General features: G+C 45.8%; 2 protein-coding genes across 3 annotated transcripts in view; one reads left to right on the plus strand and one right to left on the minus strand.

The window, feature by feature from the left end:
• Positions 1-3,486, minus strand: part of EVC2 (EvC ciliary complex subunit 2) — a 329,045-nt gene extending 325,559 nt beyond the window's left edge. Inside the window, exon 1 of the mRNA XM_063923401.1 lies at positions 3,328-3,486. Coding sequence (XP_063779471.1) covers positions 3,328-3,471 — 144 coding nt within the window. The 5' untranslated portion in view covers positions 3,472-3,486. The remainder of the gene's footprint in view (positions 1-3,327) is intronic.
• EVC (EvC ciliary complex subunit 1) overlaps positions 1-14,524 on the plus strand; it is a 181,743-nt gene that overhangs the window by 16,938 nt on the left and 150,281 nt on the right. For both annotated transcript variants that reach the window (XM_063923425.1, XM_063923416.1), the window contains exons 2-3: positions 4,007-4,135; positions 7,607-7,690. In XM_063923425.1, the coding sequence (XP_063779495.1) occupies positions 4,007-4,135; positions 7,607-7,690 (213 nt within the window). The remainder of the gene's footprint in view (positions 1-4,006; positions 4,136-7,606; positions 7,691-14,524) is intronic.

Below are 14,524 nucleotides of genomic sequence, written 5' to 3' on the forward strand. Positions count from 1 at the left end.
CCTTTTTTGTGGTCCCGAAACCGGATGGCTTGGTCAGGCCCATTTTGAATCTAAAATCCCTGAACCTACGTCTGAAAAGGTTCAAATTCGAGATGGAATCTCTCCGGCCAGTGATCTCCAGCCGGGAAGTGGAGGTTTTTTATGGTGGCACTAGACATGAAGGATGCATACCTTCATGTCCCCATTTATCCTCCTCATCAGGCGTACCTGAGATTCGCTGTACAGGATTGTTATTCTCACGTCCGTCAAGTTAATGGCGGACATGATGATACTCCTGCACAAGCAAGACGTCACATTTATTCCATACTTGGACAATCTCCTGGTAAAGGCGAGTTCAAGGGAAAAATTGTTACAAAGCGTATCTCTCTCCCTGAGAATACTACAACAACACGGCGGAATACTTATTCTACCAACGTCACAGTTGGTTCCAAACTCGACTGCCGTTTTCGGACATGATTCTGGTCACACAAAAACAAAAGGTCTTTCTCCCAGAGGAAAAAGCCCAAGTACTCCAGAACATGGTCAGAGACAAAATGAGTGTCAGTTCATCAATGCACTCATGTATTATGAAAGATGGTGGCAGCCTACAAGGCCATTCCACACGGACTTTTCAGTGGGACCTTCTGGACAAGTTGTCAGGGTCCCACCTGCACATGCATCGGAGCCCTGTCCCTCTCTCTTTCTTTCTCTCTTTTTCTTTCTCTCTTTCTCTCTTTCTCTCTTTCTCTCTTTCTCTCTTTCTTTCTTTCTCTCTTTCTCTCTTTCTTTCTTTCTCTCTTTCTTTCTCTCTTTCTTTCTCTCTTTCTTTCTCTCTTTCTTTCTCTCTCTGTCCTGTGGTGGCTCCAGAGTGCGCACCTTCTAGAGGGTCGCAGGTTTGGTGTTCAAAATTGGGTTCTTGTGACCACAGACGCGAGCCTCCGAGGATGGGGAGCAGTCACACAGAGAACAATGTTCAGAAAATATGGTCAGGCCAAGAGGCTTACCTACACATCAGTGTGCTGAAATTGAGGGCCATTTGCAACAGCCTCAAACTAGCGGAGAGTTTTCTTCACAACCTGCCTGTTCTGATCTAGTCAGACAACGTCACGGCAGTGACGCAGGGGAACCGCCAGGGTGGGACAAAAAGCAGAGCAGAAATGGCAGAAGCCACCAGGATTCTTCGCTGGGCAAAAAATCATGTAAGCGCTCTGTCAGAGGTATTCATTACAGAGGACACAGTCTCCATCTAGGAGAGTGGGGACTTCATCAGGAAGTCTTTACAGTGGTGACAAGTCGTTGAGGACCTACTCATATAGACAAGAGGGCATCACGCCTCAACAGGAAGATTCGGACGTATGGTCCCAGGTCGAGGGATCCTCAGGCAGCGGCGGTGGATGCCCTGGTAACACCGTGGGTGCTCAGTCGGTCTATGTGATCCCTCCACTTCCTCTCATCTCAAAAATATTGAGAATCATAAGACGAACAAGAGTGCAGACGATACTCATTGTTCCAGATTGGCCTCGAAAGGCCGGGTATGCAGATCAGGGACTGCTCTCAGAAGATCCGTGGCCCCTTCCTCACAGGGAGAACCTGCTACTTCAGGGGCCGTACGTGTTCCAAAACTTACCGCGGTTACGTTTGAGGGCATGGCGGTTGAACACAAAATCCTAGGTAAAAAAAGGGTATTCCAGAGGAGGTCATTCCTACTCTTATTAAAGTTAGAAAATATGTTACGGTGAAACACTATCACCGTATCTGGAGAAAATGTGTCTTGGTGTGAAGCCAAGAATGTTCCTACTGGGGATTTCCAACTAGGACGTTTGCTCCATTTTCTACAGACAGTAGTGGATATGGGCCTAAAGTTAGGCTCAATTATGGTACAGATTTCTGCCTTATCCATATTCTTTCAGAAGGAATTGGCTTCTCTCACAGAAGTCCAGACTTTGGTAAAAAGAGCGTTTCACATCCACCCTCTTTTTGTGCCCCAGTGGCACCATGCGACCTTAACGTGGTGTTAAGATTCCGTAATTCACACTGGTTTGAACCGCTTCAAACAGTTGAATTGAAGTTTCTCACTTGGAAAGTGGTCATGTTATTGGCCTTGACATCTGCGAGGCGGGTGTCCGAGTTGGCGGCCTTGTCTTTCAAGAGCAGAGTTGAGGTCTCATCCTCAATTTCGGCCAAAAGTGGTTTCGTCATTTCATATGAATCAACCTATTGTGGTGCCTGTGGCTACGGGATCCTTGGAGAATTCCAAGTCCCTTGAGGTAGTCAGGGCCTTAAAGATTTTATTAGCCAGAACGACTACTGTTAGGAAAACAGATGCACTGTTTGTCCTGTATACAGCCAACAAGGTTGGCACTCATGCATCTAAGCAGACTATTGCTCGCTGGATCTGTAACACGATTCAGCAGGCTCATTCTATGGCTGGTTTGCCGGTACCAAATTCAGTAAAGGCCCATTCCACTAGGAAGGTGGGCTCTTCTTGGGCGGAGGCCAGAGGCGTCTCGGCATTACAACTTTGCCGAGCAGCTACTTGGTCGGGGTCAAACACTTTTGCTAAAGTGCTACAATGATGAGGACCTCGTATTTGCTCAGTCGGTGCTGCAGAGTCATCCGCACTCTCCCGCCCGTTCTGGAGCTTTGGTATAAACCCCATGGTCCTTACGGAGTCCCCAGCATCCTCTAGGACGTAAGAGAAAATAAGATTTGAAACCTACCGGTAAATCTTTTTCTCCTAGTCCGTAGAGGATGCTGGGCGCCCGTCCCAGTGCGGAAACATTCTGCAAGACTTGTATATAGTTATTGCATACGTAAGGGTTAAGTTACAGTTGAGATCGGCCTATGGCTGATGCTGTTTTGTTCATACTGTTAACTGGTTATTGTATACCACGTTGTACGGTGTGTATGGTGTGGGCTGGTGTGTATCTCGCCCTTAGATAACAAAATCCTTTTCCTCGTACTGTCAGTCTCCTCTGAGCACAGTCCTAACTGAGGTCTGGAGGAGGGGCATAGAGGGAGGAGCCAGTGCGCACCCATTCTAAAGCTTTACAGTGCCCATGTCTCCTGCGGAGCTGTCTATACCCCATGGTCCTTACGGAGTCCCCAGCATCCTCTACGGACTAGGAGAAAAAGATTTACCGGTAGGTTTAAAATCTTATTTTTTATATTATTTATTTATTACCAGATATTTATATAGTGCACACATATTCCTCAGTACTTCACAAAGAATATTTAGTCATTCACATGAGTCCCTTTACCAGCGGAGATTACAATCTGTTTTCCCTACTACGTGTACAGTACTACGGTTAAAAAAAATTTTTTGTGGTCAGAATTCAATTAACCTACCAGTATGTTTTTTGATTGTGGAAGAAGGGATGTGGTTAATATACCGCCGGGATTCCGGCGGTCGTAATACCAACAGAGCTTGAATGCCGGCGTCAAAATATAGGAGGCCTCAAATCCCGAACGTTCTTCCGGCGTCCTGCCCATCTGGATATCATACTGAATCCTGGAAGAAAACCTTGGTGGGAATCAAACCCAAGATCTCAGTACTGTGAGGCAGTAATGCTAACCACTTACCAAACTGTGCTGAACTTGCCATTTCTTGGTAACCACACAATATGCATCTGTGCAAATGGGAAAGGAGTACCTAATGACACAAGGCACCCCTCCACAGTGACCATCTTCCCTCCAGGAGCTCTGGAAAAATGTGTCTATTTACTGCGAGATATATAATATATAATTCATGAGTGCTTACATTTACATAAGCACCTGTGAGAAATATTGTAATCCTTGTCTTATGTGAAATGTCATGTGGTGCCCTTACATTTATTTGCTACTACTGTATATCCTGATGCTATATATAGACGTATAATGTCACAGCCAGCAGCTCCTTGATATTCTGCTACTGTACCGTCTTAGCATAATTGTCTCTGGTCTGTCTTCTGTAGCTATTATACCTGATTTATAGCTGTGAAGTACATTGAGCTTGTTGTGAATACTCCTACACTGTGTGGTTTTGTAGTTGCAGGTGAAGGACTCTGGTGCAAGTTTGCAGAGCAAGTCCGATCTTAAAGCAGACGTCCATGATGCATCCTCAAAAGCCAAAAAGAAGATAAGAATAAGGGAGTCTAAACTTTTGCCACTGGATGAAGTAGGCTTTCTATTATACATACTGTAATGCTATGCATAGAAGAATTGCATTATACTGTGCTAACAAATGTAGGCGGTACAGTCACCCTTAACAGTATTATCGTGTGCTCATACCTCCCAACATGACCCTCTCCAGGAGGGACAGAATACTCTGCTCCTGGACTTCCCTCTTAATTTGATTGCCATCACCTGTGCTGAAACACCTTTCTCATCTATTAACCTGTTCAACACAGGTGGTGGCAATCATAGAGAAAGGGAAAAGTCCAGAAGCAGACCATTGTGTCCCTCCTGGAGAGGGTCATGTTGGGAGGTATGGAGGAGACACGGCTGTCTCAGTCTCAAAACAGAAAATTTGGCTCTTCAGGGGGGAGGAGGGGAGAGTGGAACACCCCACCACCACTGTCAGAAATGCAGATCCAGGTAGTATATTAACAGGCAGAAAATGGCAGATATTCAAAATTCCCAGGTGGTTATGTATACAGTACCTCCCAACATGACCCTCTCCAGGAGGGACACAATGCTCTGCTTCTAGACTTCCCTCTTAATCTATGATTGCCAGCACATGTGTTGAACAGGTTAATAGATAAGGAAGGTGTGTCAGCACAGGTGCTGGCAATCATACAGTAAGAGGGAAGTGCAGGAGCAGAGCATTGTGTCCCTCCTGGAGAGGGTCATTTTGGGAGGTATGTGTGCTCAAGGGGTGTAGGCCAGTCCCACTACTCCATATAGCCGCCAATATACCACCAGTAAGGTTTTATGTATAGATACAACAGATATAGAGGCTAAGCTTATATTGAAAAGGCCTAAGCATGAGAAATCAGTAGAAAGCCGTATCTTTGTAGTTTTTTACCATACACAATGGGGTTTAGGTGATATGATAGTTGTATATTGGTATATGTGTATAATATGTTGTAACCCATAGTAACTAGATTGTGACTGCAACCCCATAATGCCAGTTTCTTTTTAGTTGCCTTGGAGTAAGAACCTGTTTTTTAGTTGCCTTGGAGTAAGAACCAGCTTTCATTAGTTATACGTAATAGACCTCAGGGGTCCGCCGCCATTTCTGTATAGGTGGGAATTTTGTTTTAGCCACTGATCAAGTTAGACTGACAGGTGGCAATGCTCTCATGTCTGGTTATAACCCAGGGCCCAATTCAGAGCTGACCGCTGTAATGCGCAGGCGTGTGGCCAAACTGTGACAGGATGGTGCGAAAGCAAGGCGTTCACAAGGTGATGGACAGGGAGAGGATGTTTGTGGGTGGTAACTGCCCGTTTTCAGGGAGTGTCAGGAAAAACGCAGGTGTTCCCAAGTGTTTTCAGGGAGGGTGTGTGACGTCCGCTCTGGCCCCAATCAGCCTGTTTGTATCGCACTGGAGGAGTAAGTCTTGGGCGACGCACAGACTGGAAAAATCATTAGATGGTGAGTTGCAAACGGATTTGCAGCTATCTGGCGTACTTTTCGCACGGCGTACACATGCATTTGCACACTTGCACGGGGCGGGTTTTCACTCTCCCTGGGCGGTGACTATCTGATCGCAGACCTCTGCAAATTTGCAGCACAGCGAGCAGGTCTGAATTAGGCCCTTAGTTAGAACTGTTTTGTAATGTTACTATTTTAACTGTTACTGTATTTACTTTGAACTCATTTTTATGTATTCAAGCTACAGTATTCATGGTTCAGTGAGCCCTCTTCTATACAATAACTAATGCACACATAAGAGCCGTATGGCGAAATTCCCATTTTTCCCATTGGTGTCCCATCTTCTACACTAGCACCTTACATACTACATAGTGAGTATCAACAAATGACCATGGGCACTTAGTTTTACAACTTTTCAAGACATGTAGGCCCCCCATCTATAGTAACTTTATTGGACTCCGAAGGAATCCCGTTTCAGTAGCTGGAAAGGGAAGAGTCCAAAAAGTAGAATTTACTCACAAACTTGCCATGAAAACCTGTGTACAGGTAAGAATCAACCATTTAAAAAAGCAATAAATTGAGTGCTTGCCATATTTTAAGTCTAGGGACTGACCAGATAGGAAAACTTTGGTACGAGTTGTCCGGCGTCAAACGTATTATTTGTTTTTATTTGTTACCACATATTTATATAGCGCACAGCAGCACTTTCCAGAAAATATTTGGCCTTTCACATCAGTCCCTGCCCAGTGGAGCTTACAATCTATATTCCCTACCACATTTACATCTTTTTTTTGGACTGTGGGAGGAAATGGGAGTACCCAGAGGAAACTCACACAAGCACGGAGAGAATATACAAACTCCACACATAGGGCCATGGTGAGAATGTAACCCATGACCTCAGTGCTGTGAGGCAGTAATGCTAACCGTTACACCATCCGTACTACCCCAATTAATGCAATCGATTGCCCAAAGTTTACCTTGTCTCACAGAGTGTATTTTAAAGTAGTTTCATCGGTGCTCTTTAATATATTGCTAAAGGTGAGAGCAGGAACTCGATTATTGTAGTGAGGTAACATCCCCTGTGGCAGATTCAATTATCAGCGGGTTGTGTCTTGCAGGCTTTTCTCTTTGGTAAGGCGCTCAGAGCTATTCAGGGGTCAATTCATGAAGCAGTGAAAACAGTAGAGAAGTGAGCCACTGGAGAAGTTGCCCATAGCAACCAATCGGCTACTCTGTATAATTTTAAAGTATGCAAATTCTAAATGTTACGTCAATGCTGATTGGTTGCCATGGGCAACTTCTCCACTGGTTCACTTCTCCACACTTTTCACTGCTTCATGAATAGACCCCTCTGTCTGGGAAAAGAGTCCGTGTGGTATAATCTGCAGGTAATTGAATCTTCCCCTTAATAGGAATGCACAGTTTTCATGTAATAGTTTAGGTAAGCTTCAAAATACTCCTATTTTTATTACAAGTCTTACAATAAGCAGAGTACATTCCCAGGGTTAGCAGGACTATGTTCATAAGGCTTGCGTAACACCTGCTGACTTATACAACCTTGGGTTACCTATTATATAGTGATCCATCTGCCTTCCTGAAAAACCCAGTGGGACAATCCATTTCTATAAGGGTTTTATAGCAGACCACTAATTGTACATTACATAAAAGGTGTTGTAAAGTACTATAAGATAAAGCCACATAAATCTTACACTAATGGTTGGCAAGGGGGATAATCAGACGCATAATAATTAATTGAGTAACAGCTTTCGTCAGTTTAATAATGTTCCGCTCTGTTAAGCTTTATTTGTGTGAATAATTGGATAATGCTTCATGGTTTATTTATCTCCCAATCCCACTGGAACATTGAGATATTTTCTGCAATCACTAAAAATAACTGCTATTTATATTCTTTTATACTCTTTATTTGCTCTGCTGGGAAATACATTTTAATGGTATAACTGATGGTTTGAATATATTCACCAAAAGACTCTTTCCTGTACCCACCATAGACACTGTAAGCTATAGATCATGTATACTGTTCTTTTTTTCCAGGAAGGTGACCAGCTGCCAAGCAACGGAGTTGCCGCATTTGCATTAAAAGCCAAGGTTGTTTATCCAATAAATCAAAAGTTTAGGGTAAGGATTTTAGACTTGTGCTCAGCCTTTTATCATTGTAGACTGAGATAAGGGTGCTTTCTGAGATAAGGGTGTTTTCATGTGCACTATATATACTTGCCAATAGCAACTTGTTCATGGGCTTTGTTCTTACTTTTTTCTAGAGATCTATTAGATCAATAAATTATTATCTATCATAGATTTGTCACAGCACACATCATCCACGTTCTCCTAAGGGGCCCTATACACGTGAGAGATGTGTGCTGAGCTAACCGCTCAGCACACATCTCTCCCAATCTAGCGATAGCGATGTGCGGGGCTGCGCATAGCTATCGCTGAGGGGGGTACACGCGAGTGATCTATGCTGAAAATCGAAGCAATCTAGTCAGATTGCTTAGATTTTAAGCATGGATCTCTCCGTGAGTACCCCCCTTTAGACATCTGTGTACTGTTTGGTGCAATATATTCTGCTCCACCTGTGTAGCAAAAGAATACACAGAGGTGCGTTTCACCATGAATATGTAAAACTGTATATATCAGTGATGGTTGTAAATGTAAGTAAAAAAATCACCGGGCGCACTCTTATTAAACTTATCACATCTGACAATATGTAAATGCCGCTCCCCAGTAAGTATTTCTGAATACCAAATAAATAAAATATAAATAGTGCAGATGGGGAGAAAACTCACCAATGGAGTACAGAAATTATTAATCAAGCATATAAAAATATTTAAAATAATAATTTTAATACAATCATGAATTCATAAACACCTAAAACAATAAAAGTCTCCTTTGTATAGCAAATAAACGCGACCAATGTGACTAATGACGATGGTGAAAGCACTATAGATTTTTATAGTATCTGATAATAGAAGATTTTAATCTCAGCTTTAATAGTCACGGTCCATAGTGTTTCTCAAATAGGCAGTTGCATTCGCCACATAGTACTAGTGGAATATATATCATCTGTAGGTATATACCTGTCAGTCACTGGCACTGGCCTTTAGGACAGTATTATAATCTCTTTCAATCAGGGGTTGTTTATCCAAGTAGGTGATACATTATGTGAGTGATCAGCTGATTACCATCAATGCAAGATCGGTGCAGAATCTACCAAGTGAGCCAGCAGATCCCGTAAAGGATCCCCAAACTGTCCTTCAGTGTTTAAAAACAGTATGCTGGTCCCAACACTGCTGCTGTAGCACGCTCCAAAGGGCAACCCTCCGCCAGTCACCTGCATGCACTGTGCCCCTAATAACCTGACCCTGCTCCTGTACACAGATCCGCAGTTTTAGATAAGTACTTACAGTAAGCAGTCATCCAAATAATGACAGGTCGGGTAGTGCTATTTCTTACCATGTTTCTCCATCATTCTCATATGACAGTTTCATCAGATGGTGACTTTTACCAAGATTTCCTAGGCTGTATTTGGTATTCATCAGCGTATGCATACTAGGGTGTCCATTAAATTCTGAGCAATGTAAAGTTGTTTGTGCTAGCGTGATGTACGGGCAGTGTGTAGTGTACACAAACCCATACATACAGTAGCCTAATTTTGTACATTTTAATACGCACCCCAATAGGGCTGAAAACTAAAATGCATCTTGTAGAGTGAATTATGGGTGGTGTAGGAGAAATGTAGGCTGCCACTGTCAGCGTACAAATGCCATCACAGTAGCACATTGCCATTGATTCAAGGTGGACTCATTTTGCACTTCAAAAGTGTAAACATGAAATGACTCTGTCTCTAAATGGCAAATGAATGTTGAGTCACGGATCCGCTCGGAAACACAAAAGTGCGTCTATCTCAGGTGTTCACCAGGTGCACAAATGCTTATACTTCAGTCAAGAGATAGCAATTAAATGTGTAGTAACGAAATGTTCTATGAATCACAGGGACAAGAGTAAGATCTATGAAGCTACAATTGTGTGGGATCTACAGAAGTGCTGTAATCTATCTAACGAGGCAGTAATACATGGAAACAGATGGCTGCTATACAGTCACGATTCTAATGAAGGGGAGTGGTCAAACACAAACTGCCAATCAGAAGAGGCTATATAGTGCTGCTGGTGTCAGCATCACCATGTACCTTTTTTTTTTTTTCTCTGATGTCCTAGTGGATGCTGGGAATAGCGGCTCCGCAGGAGACTGGGCACAAAAGTAAAGCTTTAGGACTACCTGGTGTGCACTGGCTCCTCCCCCTATGACCCTCCTCCAAGCCTCAGTTAGATTTTTGTGCCCGGCCGAGAAGGGTGCACACTAGGGGCTCTCCTGAGCTTCTTAGTGAAAGTTTAGTTTTAGGTTTTTTATTTTCAGTGAGACCTGCTGGCAACAGGCTCACTGCATCGAGGGACTAAGGGGAGAAGAAGCGAACCTGCCTGCTTGCAGCCAGCTTGGGCTTCTTAGGCTACTGGACACCATTAGCTCCAGAGGGACCGAACACAGGCCCAGCCTCGGAGTCCGGTCCCAGAGCCGCGCCGCCGGCCCCCTTACAGAGCCAGAAGCAAGAAGAGGTCCGGAAAAATCGGCGGCAGAAGACATCAGTCTTCAACAAGGTAGCGCACAGCACTGCAGCTGTGCGCCATTGTTACTCAGGCACACTTCACACTTCGGTCACTGAGGGTGCAGGGTGCTAGGGGGGGCGCCCTGAGCAGCAATGTAAACACCTTGGCTGGCGAAAATACACCACATATAACCCCCAGGGCTATATGGATGTATTTTAACCCCTGCCAGAACTCACCAAAAAGCGGGAGAAAAGGCCGCCGAGAAGGGGGCGGAGCCTATCTCCTCAGCACACGGGCGCCATTTTCCATCACAGCTCCGCTGGAAGGACGTCTCCCTGACTCTCCCCTGCAGTCCTGCACTACAGAAAAGGGTAAAAAAGAGAGGGGGGCACTAATTTGGCGCAGTTCTAATAACAGCAGCTATAAAGGGAAAAGCACGTTTTATAGTGGTATTCCTGTCTATATATAGCGCTCTGGTGTGTGCTGGCATATTCTCCCTCTGTCTCCCCAAAGGGCTAGTGGGGTCCTGTCCTCTATCAGAGCATTCCCTGTGTGGGTGCGGTGTGTCGGTACGATTGTGTCGACATGTTTGAGGAGGAAAGTGAGATGGAGGCGGAGCAATTGCCTATTATAGAGTTGTCACCCCCTAGGGAGTCGACACCTGAGTGGCTGAGCTTATGGAAGGAATTGCGTGACAGTGTCAGTTCTTTACGAAAGACAGTTGACGACATGAGACAGCCGGCTACTCAGCTTGTGCCTGTCCAGGGGTCTCAAACGCCATCAGGGGCTTTAAAACGCCCGTTACCTCAAATGGCAGACACAGACACGGATACTGACTCCAGTGTCGATGATGAGGAGACAAACGTGACTTCCAGTAGGGCCATACGTTACATGATTGAAGCAATGAAAAATGTATTGCATATCTCTGATAATACAAGTACCACTAAAAAGGGTATTATGTTTGGTGAGAAAAAAAAACTGCCTGTAGTTTTTCCTGTATCCGAGGAATTAAATGAAGTGTGTGATGAGGCGTGGGTTTCCCCCGATAAAAAACTGATAATTCCTAAAAGGTTATTGGCGGGAAAGGGTATGATGCCAGAGGATAGGGCACGTTGAGAAACACCCCCTAGGGTGGATAAAGCGCTCACACGCTTGTCTAAACAGGTAGCACTACCCTCTCCTGATACGGCCGCCCTAAAGGAACCTGCCGATAGAAAGCAGGAGAATATCCTAAAATGTATATACACTCACACGGGTGTTATACTGCGACCAGCAATCGCCTCAGCCTGGATGTGCAGTGCGGGCGTGGCGTGGTCGGATTCCCTGACTGAAAATATTGATACCCTAGATAGGGACAGTATATTACTGACTATAGAGCATTTGAAAGATGCATTTTTATATATGCGTGATGCACAGAGGGATATTTGCCGACTGGCATCAAGAGTTAGCGCGCTGTCCATTTCTGCAAGAAGAGGTTTATGGACGCGGCAGTGGTCAGGTGATGCGGATTCTAAAAGGCACATGGAAGTATTGCCTTATAAGGGGGAGGAGTTATTTGGGGTAGGTCTATCAGACCTGGTAGCCACGGCAACTGCTGGAAAATCCACATTTTTACCCCAGGTAGCTTCTCAACCTAAGAAGACGCCGTATTATCAGGCGCAGTCCTTTCGGCCCCATAAGGGCAAGCGGGCAAAAGGCACCTCATTTCTGCCCCGTGGCAGAGGGAGAGGAAAAAGGCTGCAGCAAACAGCCAGTTCCCAGGAACAAAAGCCCTCTCCCGCCTCCGCAAAGTCCTCAGCATGACGCTGGGGCTTTACAAGCGGACTCAGGCACGGTGGGGGCCCGTCTCAAGAAGTTCAGTGCGCAGTGGGCCCACTCGCAAGTGGACCCCTGGATCCTTCAGGTGGTATCTCAGGGGTACAAATTGGAATTCAAGACGTCTCCCCCTCGCCGTTTCCTAAAGTCTGCTTTACCGACGTCTCCCTCAGACAGGGAGGCAGTATTGCAAGCCATTCACAAGCTGTATTCCCAGCAGGTGATAATCAAGGTACCCCTCCTGCAACAGGGAAAGGGGTACTATTCCACACTATTTGTGGTACCGAAGCCGGACGGCTCGGTGAGACCAATTTTAAATCTAAAATCCTTGAACACTTACATACAAAGGTTCAAATTCAAGATGGAGTCACTCAGAGCAGTGATTGCAAACCTGGAAGAGGGGGACTATATGGTCTCTCTGGACATCAAAGATGCTTACCTACATGTCCCAATTTACCCTTCTCACCAAGGGTACCTCAGGTTTGTGGTACAGAACTGTCACTATCAGTTTCAGACGCTGCCGTTTGGATTGTCCACGGCACCCCGGGTCTTTACCAAGGTAATGGCCGAAATGATGATACTCCTTCGAAAGAAGGGAGTTTTAGTTATCCCTTACTTGGACGATCTCCTGATAAGGGCAAGATCCAGGGAACAGTTGGAAGTCGGGGTAGCACTATCTCAGATAGTGCTGCGGCAGCACGGTTGGATTCTCAATATTCCAAAATCGCAGCTGATCCCGACGACACGCCTTCTATTCCTAGGGATGATCCTGGACACAGTCCAGAAAAAGGTGTTTCTCCCGGAGGAGAAAGCCAGGGAGTTATCCGAGCTAGTCAGAAATCTCCTAAAACCAGGCCAAGTCTCAGTGCATCAATGCACAAGGGTCCTGGGAAAGATGGTGGCTTCTTACGAAGCAATCCCATTCGGCAGATTCCACGCAAGAACCTTCCAGTGGGATCTGCTAGACAAATGGTCCGGGTCGCATCTTCAGATGCATCAGCGGATAATCTTGTCACCAAGGACAAGGGTGTCTCTCCTGTGGTGGTTGCAGAGTGCTCATCTTCTAGAGGGCCGCAGATTCGGCATTCAGGACTGGGTCCTGGTGACCACGGATGCCAGCCTGAGAGGCTGGGGAGCAGTCACACAGGGAAGAAATTTCCAGGGCTTGTGGTCAAGCCTGGAGACATCACTTCACATAAATATCCTGGAGCTAAGGGCCATCTACAATGCTCTAAGCCTAGCAAGACCTCTGCTTCAAGGTCAGCCGGTGCTGATCCAGTCAGACAACATCACGGCAGTCGCCCACGTAAACAGACAGGGCGGCACAAGAAGCAGGAGGGCAATGGCAGAAGCTGCAAGGATTCTTCGCTGGGCGGAAAATCATGTGATAGCACTGTCAGCAGTGTTCATTCCGGGAGTGGACAACTGGGAAGCAGACTTCCTCAGCAGACACGACCTCCACCCGGGAGAGTGGGGACTTCACCCAGAAGTCTTCCACATGATTGTGAACCGTTGAGAAAAACCAAAGGTGGACATGATGGCGTCCCGCCTCAACAAAAAACTAGACGGGTATTGCGCCAGGTCAAGGGACCCTCAGGCAATAGCTGTGGACGCTCTGGTAACACCGTGGGTGTACCAGTCAGTGTATGTGTTCCCTCCTCTGCCTCTCATACCCAAGGTACTGAGAATCATAAGAGGACCCGTGGCCTCTACCTCTAAGAAGGGATCTGCTACAGCAGGGACCCTGTCTGTTCCAAGACTTACCGCGGCTGCGTTTGACGGCATGGCGGTTGAACGCCGGATCCTGAAGGAAAAAGGCATTCCGGATGAAGTCATCCCTACCCTGATCAAAGCCAGGAAGGATGCAACCGCACAACATTATCACCGTATTTGGCGTAAATATGTTGCGTGGTGCGAGGCCAGGAAGGCCCCTACAGAGGAATTTCAACTGGGTCGTTTCCTGCATTTCCTGCAAACAGGACTGTCTATGGGCCTAAAATTAGGGTCCATTAAGGTTCAAATTTCGGCCCTGTCGATTTTCTTCCAGAAAGAACTGGCTTCAGTTCCTGAAGTTCAGACGTTTGTCAAGGGGGTACTGCATATACAGCCTCCTTTTGTGCCTCCAGTGGCACCTTGGGATCTCAATATAGTTTTGGGGTTCCTAAAATCACATTGGTTTGAACCACTCACCACTGTGGACTTAAAATATCTCACATGGAAAGTGGTAATGCTGTTGGCCCTGGCTTCAGCCAGGCGTGTCTCAGAATTGGCGGCTTTATCCTATAAAAGCCCTTACTTAATTTTTCATACGGACAGGGCAGAATTGAGGACTCGACCTCAATTTCTCCCTAAGGTGGTTTCAGCGTTTCACCTGAACCAGCCTATTGTGGTACCTGCGGCTACTAGGGACTTGGAGGACTCCAAGTTGCTGGACGTAGTCAGGGCCCTGAAAATGTTTTCAGGACGGCTGGAGTCAGGAAATCTGACTCGTTTTTTGTCCTGTATGCACCCAACAAGCTGGGTGCTCCTGCTTCT

This window comes from Pseudophryne corroboree, chromosome 1 (genome assembly GCF_028390025.1).
Source record: "Pseudophryne corroboree isolate aPseCor3 chromosome 1, aPseCor3.hap2, whole genome shotgun sequence".
Taxonomy (NCBI): domain Eukaryota; kingdom Metazoa; phylum Chordata; class Amphibia; order Anura; family Myobatrachidae; genus Pseudophryne; species Pseudophryne corroboree.